The following is an 18,338-nucleotide window of genomic DNA, read 5'->3' as shown; positions in this document are numbered from 1 at the left end:
AATTTTTTTGGCCATTTTATGCAAATAAAAGTTCATCAAAAACGGTGAAATTGCAAATAAAGATTTATTCCAAACAATTTATGTTTAAACAAACACGAATCTTCAGTCAGAGTGTCGTAAAATGCACACATTTGAACCTATTTCATAAAGAGCAACCACGTACGAGTTCTTTGGTGCTTTCCCCGCCCACTCCCTGATTCTCTCAGTCCATAATTGGCATGGGTAAATCCACAGAGGTGTTTACATAAACTGCACATTTTTCATCTTTTACTACCAAGCAGCCTGCTGAGCATAGTTTCCCTTAGTTTTGTTTAATTTTTCCTCTCATCTGCTTATTTTCAACCTGCCATTGTTCCCGGGGCTTTTGTACCAGCAGGGCAGCAGCAGCTCAGCACAGGACGGCTTAAGATGCATAATTTTATACTCCTCTAACAGTATTATTATTATTATTAGGGCATTTCAGCCTCTTGTTTTATTAGTCCCCCTCTGTGAACCTGCAGAAGTTGGCATCACTTCTTTTGATTTAAGGGAGGAAAAAAATAATGTGGCATGTTTTTTCATTGTTTGACTCAATATGGAGAAGTTGCCCAGTTTGTGAAGGCGAAAAGTGCCACACATGATATACAATTGTGGCTTTTATTTTAAACAGTACCCGTTTTTTCCCCCCTTTGTTGCCTCTCAGGGTTTGTTAGTACCAAGACTTTTCAAACAGAAGACAGTCATCTTGGTCCTGTGTGCTTTCCTCTGCCCCCTCTATCTGTGTAGTTTCTTGTTTGAGTTACAGTAAGTTTGTGGCAGCCTCACAGTCTCACTTCAAGTATGAACTTAACCTTCTAAAAGGCTGCTTTGCCAGGAAGATAATGTAGTTTCAAACAGCCTTCTGTGACCACTGCCTTTTTCACTCCTTTCTGTGTTTTTTCCAGTTGTCGCAATGATGACAAAATTGTTTCCAATTCAGGGGTTTGACATGAAACTTGTAAAGCTCGCTGTGCATTACCACAAATTAAAACTTGAATGTGAGAGAACATCCTTCTACGCTACTATCTAGGCCACTAGCATTTTCTTAACCACAATGAGCTCCCTTCGCTATATCTTGTACAGTATATCAGTTCTCTTTAAAGTGCAGAATTTCAGACGCCAGGTTTTTTTTTTCAAACTTTTCTTGCAAACTGAAACTATTGCATGCTGTGGGCTGTCATCTAATGTTCCATTATCATGCTTTCACTCTGCTTTGCAGGTGGGGTGCAGCAAAGTGTACACCAGCACCTCAGATGTCATGACCCATGAGAACTTCCATAAAAAGAATGCCCAACTGATCAACGATGGCTTCCAGAGATTCCGCGCCACTGAGGACTGCGGCACAGTCAGCTGTCAGTTTTATGGACAGAAGACGACACACTTCCATTGCAGGTGAAATGGACTTTGTGTGTGGGAAGTGACTAAAAGATGTTTCCACATTTATGTCATAAAACATTTATAAGTTAAAAAAAAGTTATTTCTGCAATTGTTTGAACCTTACGGACATATACACACTTCCCCTTTCGAAGGATGGTAATAAACGGAAGTATACTGTTCCGTCACTCTGAGTGAGATCAAAACTAAATAGTATTATGAGAACCAAAGTTTGAACATATATATATATATATATATATATATATATGCATTGTATAGAGAGAGAGAGAAAATATACTGTGCGGGCCGTAACTCCCTGCCATGCTTCATTCTGATGCATCCACTTGTAGACAAATAGATCCAGGTACGTCTTTGTTTTCCTCGTTCGAGCTGGCTCCAAACTGTATGGCTGGATTGCTCCAATAATGCTCACTAGTTTTGTTGCATGTTAGGTCGTAGGTGTGAGGGGACTGTAAGGTGGTAGGAGATTGTCTAAACAGATAGATGACGGGATGTGGGGACGGGGGGGCGCCCTGCACTAACAGTCTATCCCACAGCTCAGAATTCTAATGAATTCCTGCAGAAACTATGACCTAGAAAACAACCGTTTTTTTTTAGATTTGGGATAAAAACAGCATGATTATGATAAAAAGACCACTTGGAATGCTTTTGAAATAGTTTAAAGATGATCGCAATGGGACTTTAAAAATTGGAGTTGGTGAAAAATATCAGCTGTCGACTCATTTAGCCACTCCAGTCTGTGTCACAAATGTTGCACATTGACTAAATTTGCAGGGATGACTGTGCTGCTGCATCACTCAGCAGCCCAGTTAGCTTTCCTCTGTTTGAAACTGTTTAAAAACCCCTCAGTGCAAACACCAATATCACTGCATCTGACCTAATACTTCATTCTTGATTTTTTATTTTTGTCTTAGGCGCCCAGGCTGTACGTTCACTTTCAAGAACAAATGTGACATTGAGAAGCACAAGAGCTATCACATCAAGGATGATGCCTATGCCAAGGATGGCTTCAAGAAGTTCTACAAGTATGAGGAATGCAAGTATGAGGGCTGTGTGTACAGCAAAGCCACCAACCACTTTCACTGTATTCGATCGGGCTGTGGTTTCACTTTTACCTCCACCAGCCAGATGACCTCCCACAAACGCAAGCACGAGCGTCGGCACATTCGCTCTTCTGGCGTTATGAGCCTCTCTTCCACCTTCTTGGCCCCAAAAGATGAGCAAGAAGAATCGAGTAACGATGATCTTATGGATTTTTCAGCCATTAGCAGCAAGAATTCCAGCTTGAGTGCCTCCCCCACAACCCAGCAGTCCACCACTGTACCACACCTGTTGACCACGCCCACTACCGCTGTCTCCTCCTCCTCAATGTCTGGCCACACCCTTAAGCCAACGTCTTCGCTGCCCACCACCGGCCAGCGCATGTCCAGCCTGCTGTCCCAGACTTTACCCAGCAACGTGCCGGTGGCCCTCGCTCTTTCCAACAATGCCTTGGCCGCCTCCAATCCATTCTTCCCCCTAATGCCCCGGCTGCCTCTTCAACAGACTCCCCCAGCCGCAAGTCTGATTTCAGGCACCTCCTCCGGGGCCCACTCTATGCCCACCGACTCACTGACCCAAGGCTGCTCTACTGTGGGGGGAGATGCAACCATGGCATCTACCCCGACCTCTTTTGCAACCTCTTCCATCATGGAGAAGATTTCTGCCAGCAAGGGGCTCATTTCACCCATGATGGCCAGACTTGCAGCTGCTGCACTGAAGCCCTCCAGCAACCAAGAGACAGGTAAACCATTTTATAAGCAAACGTAAACGGGTATGTTTTTGTCAAAGAACACAATCACACTTTTAATGTCGTTGTTCTTTTTAAATGCATTTATTAAATGGTAGTGTTTATTTTATTCTACATGGAGCATGACACATAAAAACATAAATATATGATGAATATATCAGTTTGAGCTGTGTGATGCTCAGAGAAGCCACTGCATGTGTATGCAACACTCCAGCGCTCTGTGTGTGGACAGAGGAGGAAGGAAGAGTGCACTCAGAGGTCATCCCTGCAGCCATCCCACAGCTGAGAGAAAAGGCAGGAGAACCAGCGCTTTCAGGCTTAAAGGGAGATACCGGAGGCATGGCCCTCTGTTATTGTGTTGATCGTTTGTTAGATACCCACAATCCATTTGGAGATAAATATGCTGACAGGGGAGAATAGGCCCTGTAAAAGTCTCTTATGATGTTCAGATTGGGGGCCTTTGGGGCTTGTGTGGAACATGTTTCCTCATCATTGGCCTCTTATCTCTGTCTGTGCCTGTTTCAGGCAAATGGAGATGGAATAAAATTAGGTTGAGAAATTACAAGAAGAACAACACATAAAAAAAAAAAGATTTTTCTATTCTCTTTGCCAAATGATTAAAAGAAAAAAAAAAGGCAGAAATCAGTGAGGCCGTTATGGCTCAATGCACCAGAGTGGAGAACCAGACACTGGGACGAGACAGTTTCATGCACTGTTATGCATCAACAAAGAGATTTTTAGACATTTTTTTTTTATTGCGATGATATCATGCCAGTTTTTGTTTGGTAAAAAATATCTGAATTTTAGAATTGTTTTAATTATTTTTTTTATTTGATTAATGTTTTACTCCCATGCTCAGAAAAGGAATTTCATATTTAGTTTTTTTTCATGCACTCCATTGGATTTCCGGTTAGTAGAAGTTCATAGTTTGAGCAGGTGGAGTGTGATTCTTAATGCAATTGCTCCGGATGTTTGAAGTGAGAAGGATTGCAATTCCGGGTGGTGCTCCTGGAGCAGGACGGGCCCGCGGAGAGAGCTGGGGCAGCTGCTCCAGGGAGCCGAGCTGAGCCCAGGCTGTCAGGCTGAGCTCCACCTCTGGGCTTCCAGCAGGTACTGGAGAAGCCCCCGCTAAGGGTGGCGCCTCCACAGATGGTGTCTTTATACCGCCCCTCATTTTTGATCAGCTACAGCTTAGATCTCTGCAGAGAAAAGAAAAAAAAAACTTCTGAAATAAACTGCCCTTATTGATTCTTGTGTGTGTTTTTGTCATAGCGCTTACAGGATGATGGTAGATGTGGTTTTGTTTCTCATATTTGCTTCAATAAATGTGTGAACAGGACATTTAGGCCAAAAATGTGAAGGAAGTGGTTACTGCTTCTCTATCAAATAGGTGTGAGAAAAAGTCACTGCGTTTGCGGCTATTCTCCCTTTACTCTCTATACCTTAGCGGGTTGTGAAACTTTGCCTCTTTTTTCTAATTTTCAGACCCCTTAATGTTTTACCCCGAGATGCAGGCTTAAGGGTTTACTAATTAGGCATTCAGCACAAATGATCTTATCTGGAGTAATTACACGCTGCTATATTTTTCCTGGATAATTTCCAGAAAGTTAGCAGCTTTGAGTCAAACTCATTTCCTTTGCCTTCTTAGAAAATAGGTTCCCAAAAAAAAAAATAATAATAATTTCATGAAGTGAATCAGAGTGAGATACTATTTTTTCCCCACAATAATCTACAGACAGTCATCAACAGTCAAATTATCCTCTGATTTAGTCAAGTGATATTTGACTTAGTCTGGTGATCATGTGGGGATCATGCAGTGAGTGGGTGCTCTCCGTGTGATGTGCTCTCATTTTGTCTGTGTGGTGATTTAATTCTCAGTGACAATGAAGGGTTTTTCTGACTTGTTAATTTGGGATATATTCTGATCAAGTTGAAGGGGGGGGGGGGGTTAGCCGGTAAACATTCAGTGAGATGCAAAATTGTTTGACTGCTGGTTTTTTTCTTTGTCCCCCCTCCCCCCAACTCCCCCCAACCTCGGCCACTGTCAGAGTGAAGTGACACTGACACTTCCTCATCTCCCAGCTCTCCGCTGACAGGGCCTGAGAGTGGCTTTTCTACTTCTGTTTTGCCTGATATGTCTCTGGGTCATATTGTAGCGCGGGGGGGGGTGCTTAGTCTCCCCCTTTATTTGATCTTTTTTTTTTGTAAGAAAAAAGGCAAATCCTCTCCAGGATGAGGGCAGACTTTTGGTTTCCCGCAGCTTTGCCTTTTAACACCAGAGTGTAATTCTTAAACGACAGATTTCTCGCCAAACCAATACTGGCTGTATGTGCTCTCTGATTTTAGTGTCACAGAGGCTGCACCCACCCGTCACTCCTCCTATTCACATATATTTTTAAGAGAAACCACCACTTACTGTCAGCTACAAGCTCAGCTTTCTCCGTGTAGCCTCGGGTCAAATTAATATTTCAACCCCTTGGGATTAAGAAAGCAGAATTCACCTTCCTGTCAGCATTTTTACCTCAGGTCATCCCCCCTGCTGTTTATTTATTTGAGTTCAGCCCTCCTGTCCGCGCTCACAGAATACCTATTTGGAGGAGACTGTGATCGAGAGGTCACGCTATTTGAACTGATCTGATTGGCTGTCAGCTCCAATCTGACCGACATAGCAGCCCCGTTTTCCTTGTGGGCGCGCTCAGTGGCATTGGCTGCCGTCTGTTGTCAGGCCAACAAGGAGCTTGAGAAGGTGGGAAGGGAGGGGGGTCGGTCAATCTGAGACTGCCACTTTCCCTCAGCATTAGCATCTCACTTAATGACCAGTTAAGAGGCAGCCTGGCAAATGACTTGTGACAAGTGCTGCAGAAAAAGGAGTCTTTTTCCCTCATATCTCCCGCCTCTCAATCACCATTTAAAAGGCTTGACGGCCTGACATAATTTTGCAATAATTATCACTCGGAGTATTCTTTTCAGTCCAGGACAGAAGTCAGATTGGATCTCATCATATGGTAATAATGCTGACCAACAATAACTTTGTTGTCTCAACTCCACCGCTCTGTCGTGATCCTCAGGGAACGGGCAGCCGACTTCAGCCAGCCAGTTTAATCTGGTCCAAGTGAAGCAGGAACCGGTGGAAGTCAACTCTGGAGCTTCCCAAGACTCACAGGAGTACAGCCTGGACTTGAGCAAGAAAGACCACAGGTACACAGACACTAAGGCCCTTTTTGATGTTTATTTTAATTCAATCATCTAATATTTAAAAAAAACATAGTAATATTGTTTAAATCATTGTCCCCTTTGCGGTTTTACTTATTATGGCCTGCAGCAGTCCTGGACTGCAAGGACCAAATTGTTTTCACAATTCTTCCTTCTAACTGCATGTTTGAGTGATAATGCCGCCACAAACTCAAAGATTTACCAAAATTTGCATGTACTTAGTAACTGAGGAAAATAAATTTTGGGCATGATAAACAACACACCCTCCCCCCCGCTTAAATATGTTGGTTATAAAGTTTTTATCAGTGTTCGTGTGGCGAGCTTGCAATGGTGGCATTTTCCTGTTTTTCGCATATTACAGTGTGAAAATGTAATAAATGAACCGTTGGCTTGAGCTGGACAAAATGATGTGAGTGACTAATGAAAAAACCAAGGTAATCCAAAAATTTGGCAGATTTTTCGGAAAATTTTATAGACATGTTCGTCGATCCCAGGCAACCAAAAAAATAGAAAGGTTGCCATGGTGATACAACTACCAGAAAGGCCACCATTTTGGAAAAAGTGTTCAGCCAGTAAGGGTGGGTCAAAAAGGGGCCAGCAGGGTGGGGGCAGGTATCAACTTCAGGGCATACAATGCTGAGCGCGGGTTTAAATTATATTAATGTTTATCAAAAATATGTCCCCTCTGACTTATCTGTTTGCAGTTGGAATCTTCATCATATTTCTCAATTTTAGCACGAGAAGGTTGTTTGCATAACCCTTCAACACCAATCTTCCCTTCATAGTGCCGTAAACCTTACTTCTTAAGAAGACAGCATTTTTCTTCTTCATTATATGTGCACACCTTCCGTGATAAATAGAAATATTTACTGTTCTCATGCAAATCTTGACTAAACATTGTTCATTTTCCTTGTTCCAGTAATGAATCAAACGGACACCCTGTACCAGGGAATACATCTCTTTTATCCTCGCTTATGAATAAGGTAAGATCCATCCATCAAACGCCTTTCATCCTAAGACAAATTAGCGGGACACGGAGGGGCCTGTTTGTTTTTTAATGTTTCACTGCTAATAAGATGAGTTTGTATCATTTAAATTTTCCAACCATTTTTCATACGGTGTAATTTTCACTGCACCACTCACAAATTAATATAATGAAGCAGGAGCTGTGTGCCATGCCAGATATATAGAGATGTTTGTTTTTTGATGAGCTGTTCTGAACTCGCCATCCATTTTTTTCTCCCCCTTTATACTTTTTCTTCCCCGCCTCGCTCTACATTTATTTATAGAGTTTATAAATTATTTGATTAAAAAGTCAGAGGAGGAAAAACAAGAAGGCTCTGGCCTCATTTTTTAACCAGCCTGGATGTTAGCGTATGGAAATTTAAATCCGTCTCTGTTTTGGTGAAAATTAAAATGGACATTGTCTAAGCCATATGTCTTATCTGATTGATACAAATGCGCCGGGTGGTTTCCATTACATTGATGATGTAAAGGGAGAGCAAGTCTCCCTTTTTTATTGTGTCCATCCTCTCCACAAGAAAAAATTGGCTACATAAACCTTCACTTGGGACAGTTTAACTTTTGGATCGCGGCTGTCCTGCTAACTTTTGGACTTTGTTTTCAAGCTGTATCTCTTGAAAAGCTTTAGAGGATGCTAAATAAATAAAGTTTAAATTAAAGGAAAAATATGGGTGTTGATTGCTCTGCCGCTTTTCGTTCACCAAACTTTAGTTTAACACATTCAGGCTCTCGCTTGTACAAACGTCCTGCTAATCTAGTGACTGATGCCTCTTTTTTTTCTTTTCTTTTCTTTGAAGATGTCACAGACGAACCCTGCCCTCTTCAGTGCCATGAACCTGAAGTCTGAGCTGGAGGGGGGTCAGGGCAACGACACCTCTGAGGCAGCCCAGTATCTAAACAGAGTGCTGAAGAGGCCCCAGCCTGAAAAACCAACAGAGATATGGAGGACATACCTCCGCAGGTAAAGAAAAACATTTCAACACTGAACTTGTCAGATCCTGTTATTTTTAGGACATTTTCACATATAGAACATACTGAAACTACCTGAAAAGGAAGGAATGCATTTGTGCAAGAATGGGGCATGACTTGGAGTTGAGGCATGGAATCTGGACTTATTTTTAAACGTTTCCCCACTCATCCAAACTTCATCTATCTGAGTGGTGCTTCAATTGGAGTTAAAGTCTTCTTTCTTAAAATGTTTTGACACTAACTAAGTCCAAATATCATAAATAAAGTCTACCATAACGTCACCTTAATAAAGGAAAATCTTCATTGACATAAGAATGTGGCATGTCTCTTTCTTTTAGACAAGAAGCTAAACCAGTTTGTCTTTTGTTTGGCATTTATACAAGAAATCATTCAAATTTGCTTCATTTCTTTTTAAAGGTTCGACACAGACGACTTCTGTGAAGCTCGCTGTGACTTTCTTAAGAAGGTGCACTTTCACTGCCTGATTGAGGACTGTGGTGCACTCTTCAGCACTGTGGATGGTGCCATCAAACATGCTAAGTGAGTCTCACATTAGTCAGTGTTTAGAAACTACATTTTTTTATATTAAAAGGTGGATAAAAAAACTTCTACCTTTACATTTAGCTTCCACCTGCGAGCCACCATGAAGGTGAAGTCAGAGCCTCCGTTCACTGACGACAAGGAGTACAGTGGGGAGGCGCCTCTGCAGCCTGTTGCCCCAGTCTCTATGGCCAACAATCCCTCCATGGATGTTACCCATCTCCCATCCTCTGGAGGCTATAGCTCTCCCCCTCCCTCCCTCCTGGCCTGGAAGCAGCTGACTGGTAGCATCCCTCAGATGTCTGCCTCCATGCCCAACCTGCCGGCAAATTCTCCCCTGGCAACTACCTCCCTGGAAAATTCGAAACCACAAGTCAAACCAGGTTTTCTGCAGTTCCAGGAAAAGTAAGGACATGTTTGCATTGTTTAACTACTCAAAAATGTTGCTTGATTTGAGTAGAAACAAAGGAAAATTAAGTACAATGCAAAAAGAGGCAAAAAGGCCGTAGCACTTGTTTTATACATTTGCACTGGCATTATAAAGAACTCAGAAGTACAGATATACGTGAAGTACAGAAAATAATACAGTGATAGTTTACTAGGATTTCATATCAATAGAAATACCCCCTTTTTCCCGAGAAGAAAATTAAATAATATCTCCTGTGGTCTGTCCCTCCAGTGATCCCTGTTTGGCTACTGATTGCAAGTACTCCAACAAGTTCCACTTCCACTGCTTGTTCGGGAACTGCAAGTATGTATGTAAGACGTCTGGAAAGGCCGAGTCGCACTGCTTGGACCACATCAACCCCAACAACAGCCTGGTGAACGTCCGCGACCAGTTTTCCTACTACTCTCTTCAGTGTCTCTGTCCCAACCAGGTGAGTGAAGTTTGATAACTCAGCTTAGAGCTGAATAACCGACTGTCACCTCCTGGAGGTTTCTAAGGATGAAGTATGCTATCTATTAGACCAGTATTTGAAGTTATTTGACTCGAGGCTTTCACAGCCACTGTACCCCGTCTTCCATCTCGGCTGAGAAAGACAGTCGACTCACCTCAGTAATGCCTGTTTATATGTCAATGATGTCATTTTGACTGCCGCATTCTCCTCTCAGAAAAGGCCAATTTAGTTGATATTACCCAATAAATCATTGTCACTTGCTCAGTAAACAAGGCTGTCTGGAATAGGGCAAAAATCAGGGGAATGCTTCACAAATGAAACCTAAATGGCAGCCGCTGCCAGCTCTCATGAGCCCGTATTTGGAAAACCGTTTAAATGAATTCATTAATGTGTCGAAAATCACCCCTCTCAACAAAGTCCCTACCCATCCCTCCGCTGCCCTTCCTCCTCCCCTCAGTCTCCATCTCCTGAATGGAGCAGATCTTATTTGGCCGGGTCCTCTGGGATCGGGGGCCTCACAAACAGATGGTGGCGTACAGACATGTAAGAGAGAAGGGTTGTGTGTCGGATGCTGTGAAAAGTTGTTCTACCCATAACACGGGATGCTTTTGTCGAAACTTTTACCTTACACACAAGACTGATGGCCGTTCTGGAAATCTTTGTGTCTCTGCAGCAGTGCGAGTTCAGAATGAGGGGACACTATCACTGCCTGCGACCCGGCTGCTTTTTCGTCACCAACATCACCACCAAGCTGCCGTGGCACATCAAGAAGCACGAGAAGGCAGAGCGCCGCGCCGCCAACGGCTTCAAATATTTCACCAAAAGAGAGGAGTGTGGGAGGCTAGGTAAGAGTAGCAAACCTTTTCAACTTTGTGAAAATCTTCATGTCAACGTGAACAGCTTTTGAGGAGATTTTACCAAGAGAGATGTGGGGATTAAAGGTGTTACACTCAGAGAGATATGGATTGATTTGTACGAGCTGTTGCAAGAGGATATTCTGTGTTTACAAAGGGAGAGAGACCTGTGTTGGCAAACACAGCGCAGGGCTTTGTGAGGGGTTTAAGAGGCACGAAACAAGACTGCCTCACAGTTTTTGTTGCGTTTTTTGCATGTTCACAATGCCACCTCAAGTCCCATAGGATGTCTTGCCTGCACTACTACACAAGCAATAATGTCAAAGAGTCACATCCAGGTTGTTTTCCTTTTTCTTTTGCCCCTGTCAGAGATGAGCAATTAGGTTTGTGTTTGTTAATTATCTGGCTTGTCTGGTTTAGCCTGTTTGTCTTCTGAAGCTGCGCCGCACCACCACCGCTGCCATCACACAGAAATGAATTAAAGTGATCTGTTTTTTTCAGGCGGCTACACAAGCTTTTCAGAAGGTAGAAACAAAGCAAACAAAACCAGGCCCTAAACAGCTGTTTTTTGTCCCCAGCCTGATCTGCCAACTGTATTGTTCAGGCTAAGGGAGGGTGGGGGGGATTACCATCACCAGAGCTGCAGTCATAAAGAATTGATGGGTTGCCAGTATCCATGGCAGCAACATTACACTGAACACCGCTGATGATGTTACCTGGTGTCTGTCTCACAAAAGGGCCTCAGTGTCCCGGAGGTTACTGTTATTTGCTCAACTTTGCGTGTCTAAAACACTGTGTGTGCAAAAGCTATTTGATGACACAGACATGTTTCTCTCTTAAAGCGGGTGTCATGGTTACTGACATGCTAGCACCTGCCCAGCATGTTGCTCTTTCAATTATTTCTGCCTGCTTTATATAACACTATTTGATTAACAGGCACAAAACGGAACAATCATTTAATTTGAAATCATAAAGCAATTAGAAGCGCGAGCGTTTAAAACAAGGAAAAAGGACTAAAGACTACGAAGCAGAGAACAGAACAATGCTGAACAAAAAGGAGAAACGACAATGGAGATACTTTGAGAAATGAATTTAATATGCTAATAATTATATATTTACTTTGGTTTGCAGGGGTGTGTGTGTTATTGGCCCACAGAAAATGAGAATTTATTTATGTAAATTCCTAATTGAATAAAGCATGTCAGAGTAATAAAAGAGCTCCACAGGTTTAGTGCACAGAAGCCTTGACTTGCTCAGTATGACACTTGTGATCTAATATTCCTCCTACATGTACACTCGGAAACACTTTGGAACCCGATCCCTCTTTTGTCACAGCTATATCATGAAATTAAAAAATAAATAAAGCAAGAAAAATACTTCACTTTGGGTTTGATCTAATCACAACACCCTCATGCCGATAATGTTGCCTTCGGCGCTTTAGCTGGCTTCGGCTGCCGAACACAAATGAACCTACGGATGGAGAGGTTACAGCTGGGACTGTTTTCTTTTTTTTCTGGCAGGTTGCAAGTACAACCAAGTCAACAGCCACTTCCACTGCATCCGAGACGGTTGCCAGTTCTCCTTCTTGCTGAAGCACCAGATGACCTCGCACGCACGCAAACACATGAGGCGGATGTTGGGAAAGAACTTTGACAGAGTCCCATCCCAGGTAACTGTAGGCATCAACCACTAAAACACCCCCCCCCCCCCCCAAAAAAAAGTGAAATTTTCAGGCGCTGCGTAACATGTTTTTTATTTTACCATGGCTCAATGAGTAAAAACTTTTTATTCTATTTCCTGCTCTATGAGTCAGACTCAGGTAAAGCATCTGCTCATGCAATGTTCTTCTGCAAAAAAGAAAGTGCTACTCATATCCTGCAATAACAGTCAATGACAAATTCCTTGCTACACTCTTGCTGTCATTTTCTGTGTACCGTCACCGTGGGGTTTTAAACATGCAGTTTTTGTAGTTCTAATGTGTTTTGGTATCTCTGAGCCATCACACTTCCATTTTTCAAGGATTTGATGTTCATGTTTTCAATGTACTTAACATTTACACTAAAATTGTTTTGATTTTCCAGGTCATGCCACTGAGTCAGAGGGGTGATGAGATGCATGCATCCAGCTATGGGTCTGGGCCCGCAGCCGCCCATACGGGTATCACCTCCTGCCTCTCCTCTGCTGCACTGGATGAAACCGACGAATACATGGACTATGTGGGAGGAGGAGGCAGCCCCTTGGGCCTCTCCTCTGAGTCCTCCAATCAGGACCGAAGCTGCACCAGCACACCTGTAGGCAACGACAGCTCTCCAGCAGGTGAGAACAAGAACCTGCTGTAAAAACGGTTTTGTCTGACGATGTTCAACGCTAAGATTCAGGATGGATTCGCCCAGCCCACACCGATGTTCTTCACCCAGAAAGTCAGCTACTTGTTGCATCACCCATCCTTCATTCATTTGTTTTATGATTTGATAGTTAGACTTGCAGCTAACAGTGTTTTTCACTTTACTCTGATTCTGTTTGCCCTTTCCTTGTCATAAAACCAGCATTCTATAGGACAGGGTAGTGTGGTACATTTTTGAGTTTAATCTATCCAGATTTTGTCTTTAAAAACTTTTAACGCTGGTTCAGGTGTGGTAGCAGTAAAAAGATATAGACAAATCCAGTTTCTACCTAAACAGCTTCCTCTGTATTTTTGCTAAATCTAAATCTGCCTGTGATTTTCACATTTCCTCACATGTGCTGATAATATCCACGGCTCTCATCGTTATTGTTTTGGCTGGTGTTTGGGTTACTTGTCTTGAATGGGCCTCATTTGTATCATTCTCTTATCTTTTATCTTTCCCTTTTTACCTCCCATCCCTTGTGTGTGTTTGTGTGTGTTTGTGTGTGCGTGTGTGATGTGGCCCCTGTTTTTGTGTGATTTCTTTTTTCCTTCTCGCCTGTCCTACACCCCCTTTTGGTCAACCTATCTCTCCAGGACAAGGCTACCCTGCCACCACTTCTGCTCCTACCACCCCTGCTGACTCTAGTGCTCCCCAAAATGCACCTTCTTCCCCTCCTCCACCACCTCCTCCGCCACCACCACTTCCTTGCTCCGCTCCTCAGCCTGGCTTCCAGTCCCAGGCTCCATCCCTGTCTCCCGCTCTTCTCCGACCTTCTCTCCCCTCACTCCCATACCTCCTCTCTCCATCCTGTCTGTCATACTCTCTGCTCAGCGCCTCTCTGGGAGCCACTCGGAGTGTTGTCATGCCAACCAACACACCAGCTTTCAGCCCCATCATTGCCACTCCGTCTCCAGTTAAAAATGACGTCCCAATAGTGCAGGATGCTGCAGGTACTTATCCCCGGCGCAAACCAACACTGCAGCTGCCAGTCTCAATTACTGAGTCCTGTTCTGCATTTCACTGTGATCAAGCTTCTCTCTGCCTTTTTTCTAAATGGAAAGATGACAAAAAGCATGGTAAAGAAGAGAAAAGTTATGTGAGAATTAAGGACAATTTCACTTAGAACAAAATAACTATAACTGCCCCAATTAGACCACTAAGTGTGCCATCGTTTTTGTTATTACCAGAGCAGTAAATTTGGCTCCAGCTCCATGAAGCCGGGGCCTTGTTTAGTTTCTATTAAGCAGGCGGCATGAGCAGCTCTTTATTTTAATCACGCCTCAGGTTTTATCGAGGCCCGCTGCTTCCTGTCTTCCAGAACAGGGATCACATCATTAGCAATGACCCCAGGGTGTTGCAAAAGGTGGGTGCCCCTCATAAAACAACAGTGAGATAAGAGGCTTGGTTTAGACTCACAGCCCTGTCTCTGTTGGGAGGCTGGAGACACCCTGTAAAAGTGTCATGCTTTTCTCGTCCTTTAATCATTCTAAGAACTAGGAATTAAAGGAACATAACAGCAGTCTGGGCTAACTCAGCTGTGAAAAACTTCTGGCTGAGTAACATTAGACATTTGTCCCTGTCACATTCACTTGTTTCTATTCTTTAAATTGAACTTTGTAAACCAACTTAATTATTCTCTTTTCGTTTTAGGCAACACCATATCCATTCCTACAGCCACCGGTGCAAAGAAACGCTTCTGGATCATTGAGGACATGTCACCTTACGGCAAACGCCGTAAGACTGCATCTTCCCGCAAGATGCTGGATGAGGGGATGATGCTGGAAGGCTTCCGGCGCTATGACCTGTACGAGAACTGCAAGGACTCCACCTGCCAGTTTTCTCTGAAGGTGACCCACTACCACTGCACTCGAGAGAACTGTGGCTACAAGTTCTGCGGCCGCACCCACATGTACAAGCACGCACAGCACCACGACCGCGTGGACAACCTGGTCCTCGATGACTTCAAGCGCTTCAAATCCTCGCTCAGCTGCAACTTCCCCGACTGCCAGTTTTCCGGCAACAGCACTCACTTCCATTGTCTGCGCTGCGGCTTCCGCTGCACCGACAGCACCAAGGTGACGGCGCACCGCAAGCACCACGGCAAGCAAGATGTGATCAGTGCTGCTGGCTTCTGCCAGTTCAGCTCCAGTGCTGACTGTGAGGTTCCTGACTGCAAATATAAGCTCAAGTGTTCACACTTTCACTGCACCTTCCCCGAGTGTAAGCACACGGTGGTGGGAATGTCCCAGATGGACTCCCACAAGAGAAAGCATGAGAAGCAGGAGAGGGGCGAGCTGCCATCCGTGTCACCAAAACAGGAAAGCGTGCACCATCATGCAGGAAGTGCACTGGTCATCCCTCCTTCCTCCATGGGCCTTTCTACTTCCTCACCTGGCGGCATCCATGGTTTATCACACAACATCAACAGCAACGCTCCATCTTTGCTCTACCAGCCAGGTGGCATCAGCTCTGACTATAACCACTCCTACCCGCCGTCTTCCATCAGCTTGGACAGCTCCCTCAACCTGAGCACTGACACCAACACCTCCCTGTTCTTCCTGAAGAACGCCGCCGGTCTGGGTCTTAGCGACTCGCTGGACCTCAGCAAGAAGATGCAGCACTGCGCTGCACGGTCGGGTCACAATCCCGCACTCTCGCTGGGTCTGCCGACAGCTCAGGACGACACCACCGGAACGTCCGGAGAGGCTGAAGACGACATGTCGCTGGAGGAGGAGGTGCACGCAGAAGAAGAGGATGAAGAGGAGGACGAGGAGGACGAGGAGGCAGAGGATGAACTCAACACTGACTCAAATGATGATTCAGTGGCAGATCCTGATGGTGAGAAGGACAACGACGAGAGTTTTGTTGCTTCCGTTAACCACACTGATACTTCCCAATCAGTAAAGCAAGGCGCCGGCCCTTAGAAAAAAAACTAAACAAAAAAAAAAGCAAACCCAACAGAGACTGTATGAACTGTAGAACAATCCTGTGTACTATGAATAAACAACATGAGAGTGGCCTCCTTCATCATGTCTAAAGACTTAAGACAACAACAACAACAAAAAAGAAAAAAAAAGAAAACAGCAGCATGGAGAAAATGACGGCCCGAAATGATTTATCTTGATGTTTACAAGATGACCAACATTATTAATTCAATTATGCATTAAAAAAATATGAACAGACACAGAGTTAGGCCCTGTTTTACATGTGGGGCAGCAATGTAAAGCATTTTACTACACATCAGTCTTTTTGAGTGTGTGCATGTTTGACTTTAATTTATTTTTATTATTTTTTTCACTTTTCTGTGTGGAAAAAAACACATTAGAAAAACGAAAAGAAATCTCTCTATATAACTATGTGTAAGTGTGAGAGTGTGTGTGAATGTGTGTGTGTGTGAACAACGGTGTACAAAAGGAAATTACTGGCACAGGTGACAGAAAATGCAGGATACAAAGAAAAAGGGGCATGAATCACTAATGGAAACAGGATGTGTTTCAAACCATTTACTCATTTATTTCTTTGTTATTATTATTAAAATTATTGTTTTTTTTATTATTAATATTATTGTTAGACACTGAGATGAGAACTTTACATTTGATCTGTTCCTGTCTCTGGGTTGTTTTTGTTTTTAGTTAACACATGGAATTGACCAGTAACTCTTTGGTCAGTCTCAGCTGCACTTAGGCGTCCAGCAAGCTGCCAGCCTCAACTGTTCTCTCTGACATTCTCCAAAAAATGTTCAGCTGTAGCACCACCTCCAAGCTTAGCCCTCGTCCTTTCCCTGTGTGGAGAAATCCAGTTTGTGTGTGGATAGTGCACTTTCACATGAGCTGACCACGGGGGAATACAGTGATGATAAAAAACTTGTGACTATTCTCAAAAGACAGAAAAACATTTTTTTTGTTACCATTTGCATCGAAAAGCTGTTTAGTTGTGTTCTTAGGCAGACGCATTACTTTGCGCAGGCAAGGCCCCGGATTCATGAGTCGTGCGGGTTTTATGGGGAGGGGGGGACTGATGCAGTTGATCGAACGACAAAGGGACGCATCAGGGAGTGTGTTTTATGTTGAAAATGTACAGTCCAAAAAATGACATTTGGTTTTCCATTCACTATGGTTGTGGTTGAGCTCCTGTTGTAACAGTTTTTATTTAATATTTATGTGACCTTCCAATGAGAACATTTTAGGGTGTTTTTGCACTTTTTAGGTTCATTTTTACCTTCAAAACAAATTAAAAAAAACAAAAAGAACGATATATATCTTTTAACAGGGAATTTGCTTTAAAGATGTTTTAGTTCACTTTTGCTTTGATGCACAAATAGATGCTAGTGTGACAACAAACTGTTGTTGTGTGGTTTATTTAAAGACTGGTTTTTATTCTGCTTTCTCTGTGATTGGAATGTTTGAAATGAAAATAAATACATTTTAAAAAAAAAAAAAAGAAAGGAACTGCAGTGTGCCAGAAAGAAAAAGGCGCCCAAATAAGAAACACTAAAATGGGCTGTGATTTTGAAATTATTCTAAAGAAGTAATTAGCTCGGTTACTGTAGTGCTAAATTATGAATCTGTCAAACCACCCTCTGGTTTTTGTTAAGCAAATATGTAAGACTGAGGAGTGGACACACAGTTATTATGTCCTGAGCTTGGCATTGGAAATAAGTGATCGTAATATAGGGAATAATAATGTGTGTAGATGATATTCCTCCAGATATTGTTTTGAGGGAAAAAAATGGCTGTACAGTATTTTCCTTTGTAAAAATATATATGAACAAAATGCTCTTTGATGAACCGCTTCCTTTAAAAAGAAAACCCTTAAAAGGCAAAAATGAATAATAAAAAAAGTTTTAAATTCAAATAGCCTCATAATATTTTGGTGGGTGTGCATGAGATTTATTTTTTTTCTCTTTCTTTTGTATGACGCCAAATGTTGTCCATGACAAGAGGGGCAAACATCTGCTTCTGAGGATTTTTCCAATTCCTTTCTTGAAGCTCAAACAAAACACTGATCTGAATTCAACCACAGATGTTTCGGGTTTAGTTACAGACCTGTTTTATTAACTGACATTTGCATTATTCTTTCTGTCTTCGTCCCGGCTCATCAGCTGCTTTTTTTTTTTGTCTTGGAGCTTCTGTCTCCACAGGAGAGAAAACGACTTCTTTCGTTTTCCTCGTCATTAGCAGAGATAACTGTCGGGTCAGGAGAGGCGGTGCACTTGAATTCAGTGTGTTTGTGTGTGTTACTGTCAGCGTGT

General features: G+C 43.1%; 1 protein-coding gene across 6 annotated transcripts in view; it reads left to right on the top strand.

Moving 5' to 3' along the window:
- casz1 (castor zinc finger 1) overlaps nucleotides 1–17,938 on the top strand; it is a 71,651-nt gene extending 53,713 nt beyond the window's left edge. For 4 of the 6 annotated variants that reach the window (XM_011476952.3, XM_011476954.3, XM_011476951.3 and 1 more), the window contains 13 exons: nucleotides 1,238–1,410; nucleotides 2,328–3,196; nucleotides 6,271–6,400; nucleotides 7,335–7,398; nucleotides 8,236–8,399; nucleotides 8,825–8,947; nucleotides 9,032–9,352; nucleotides 9,627–9,825; nucleotides 10,520–10,691; nucleotides 12,221–12,369; nucleotides 12,782–13,016; nucleotides 13,681–14,037; nucleotides 14,738–17,938. In XM_011476952.3, coding sequence (XP_011475254.1) covers nucleotides 1,238–1,410; nucleotides 2,328–3,196; nucleotides 6,271–6,400; nucleotides 7,335–7,398; nucleotides 8,236–8,399; nucleotides 8,825–8,947; nucleotides 9,032–9,352; nucleotides 9,627–9,825; nucleotides 10,520–10,691; nucleotides 12,221–12,369; nucleotides 12,782–13,016; nucleotides 13,681–14,037; nucleotides 14,738–16,011 — 4,230 coding nt within the window. In that variant the 3' untranslated portion in view covers nucleotides 16,012–17,938. The remainder of the gene's footprint in view (nucleotides 1–1,237; nucleotides 1,411–2,327; nucleotides 3,197–6,270; nucleotides 6,401–7,334; nucleotides 7,399–8,235; nucleotides 8,400–8,824; nucleotides 8,948–9,031; nucleotides 9,353–9,626; nucleotides 9,826–10,519; nucleotides 10,692–12,220; nucleotides 12,370–12,781; nucleotides 13,017–13,680; nucleotides 14,038–14,737) is intronic. The other 2 variants (XM_011476958.3, XM_011476957.3) reach the window with 1 other exon arrangement.
- Nucleotides 17,939–18,338: the final 400 nt, after the last annotated feature.

Source organism: Oryzias latipes, chromosome 7, assembly GCF_002234675.1.
Source record: "Oryzias latipes chromosome 7, ASM223467v1".
NCBI classification, from domain to species: domain Eukaryota; kingdom Metazoa; phylum Chordata; class Actinopteri; order Beloniformes; family Adrianichthyidae; genus Oryzias; species Oryzias latipes.
Note: the sequence above shows the minus strand (reverse complement) of the source record. Positions and strands in the feature narration are given on the sequence as shown.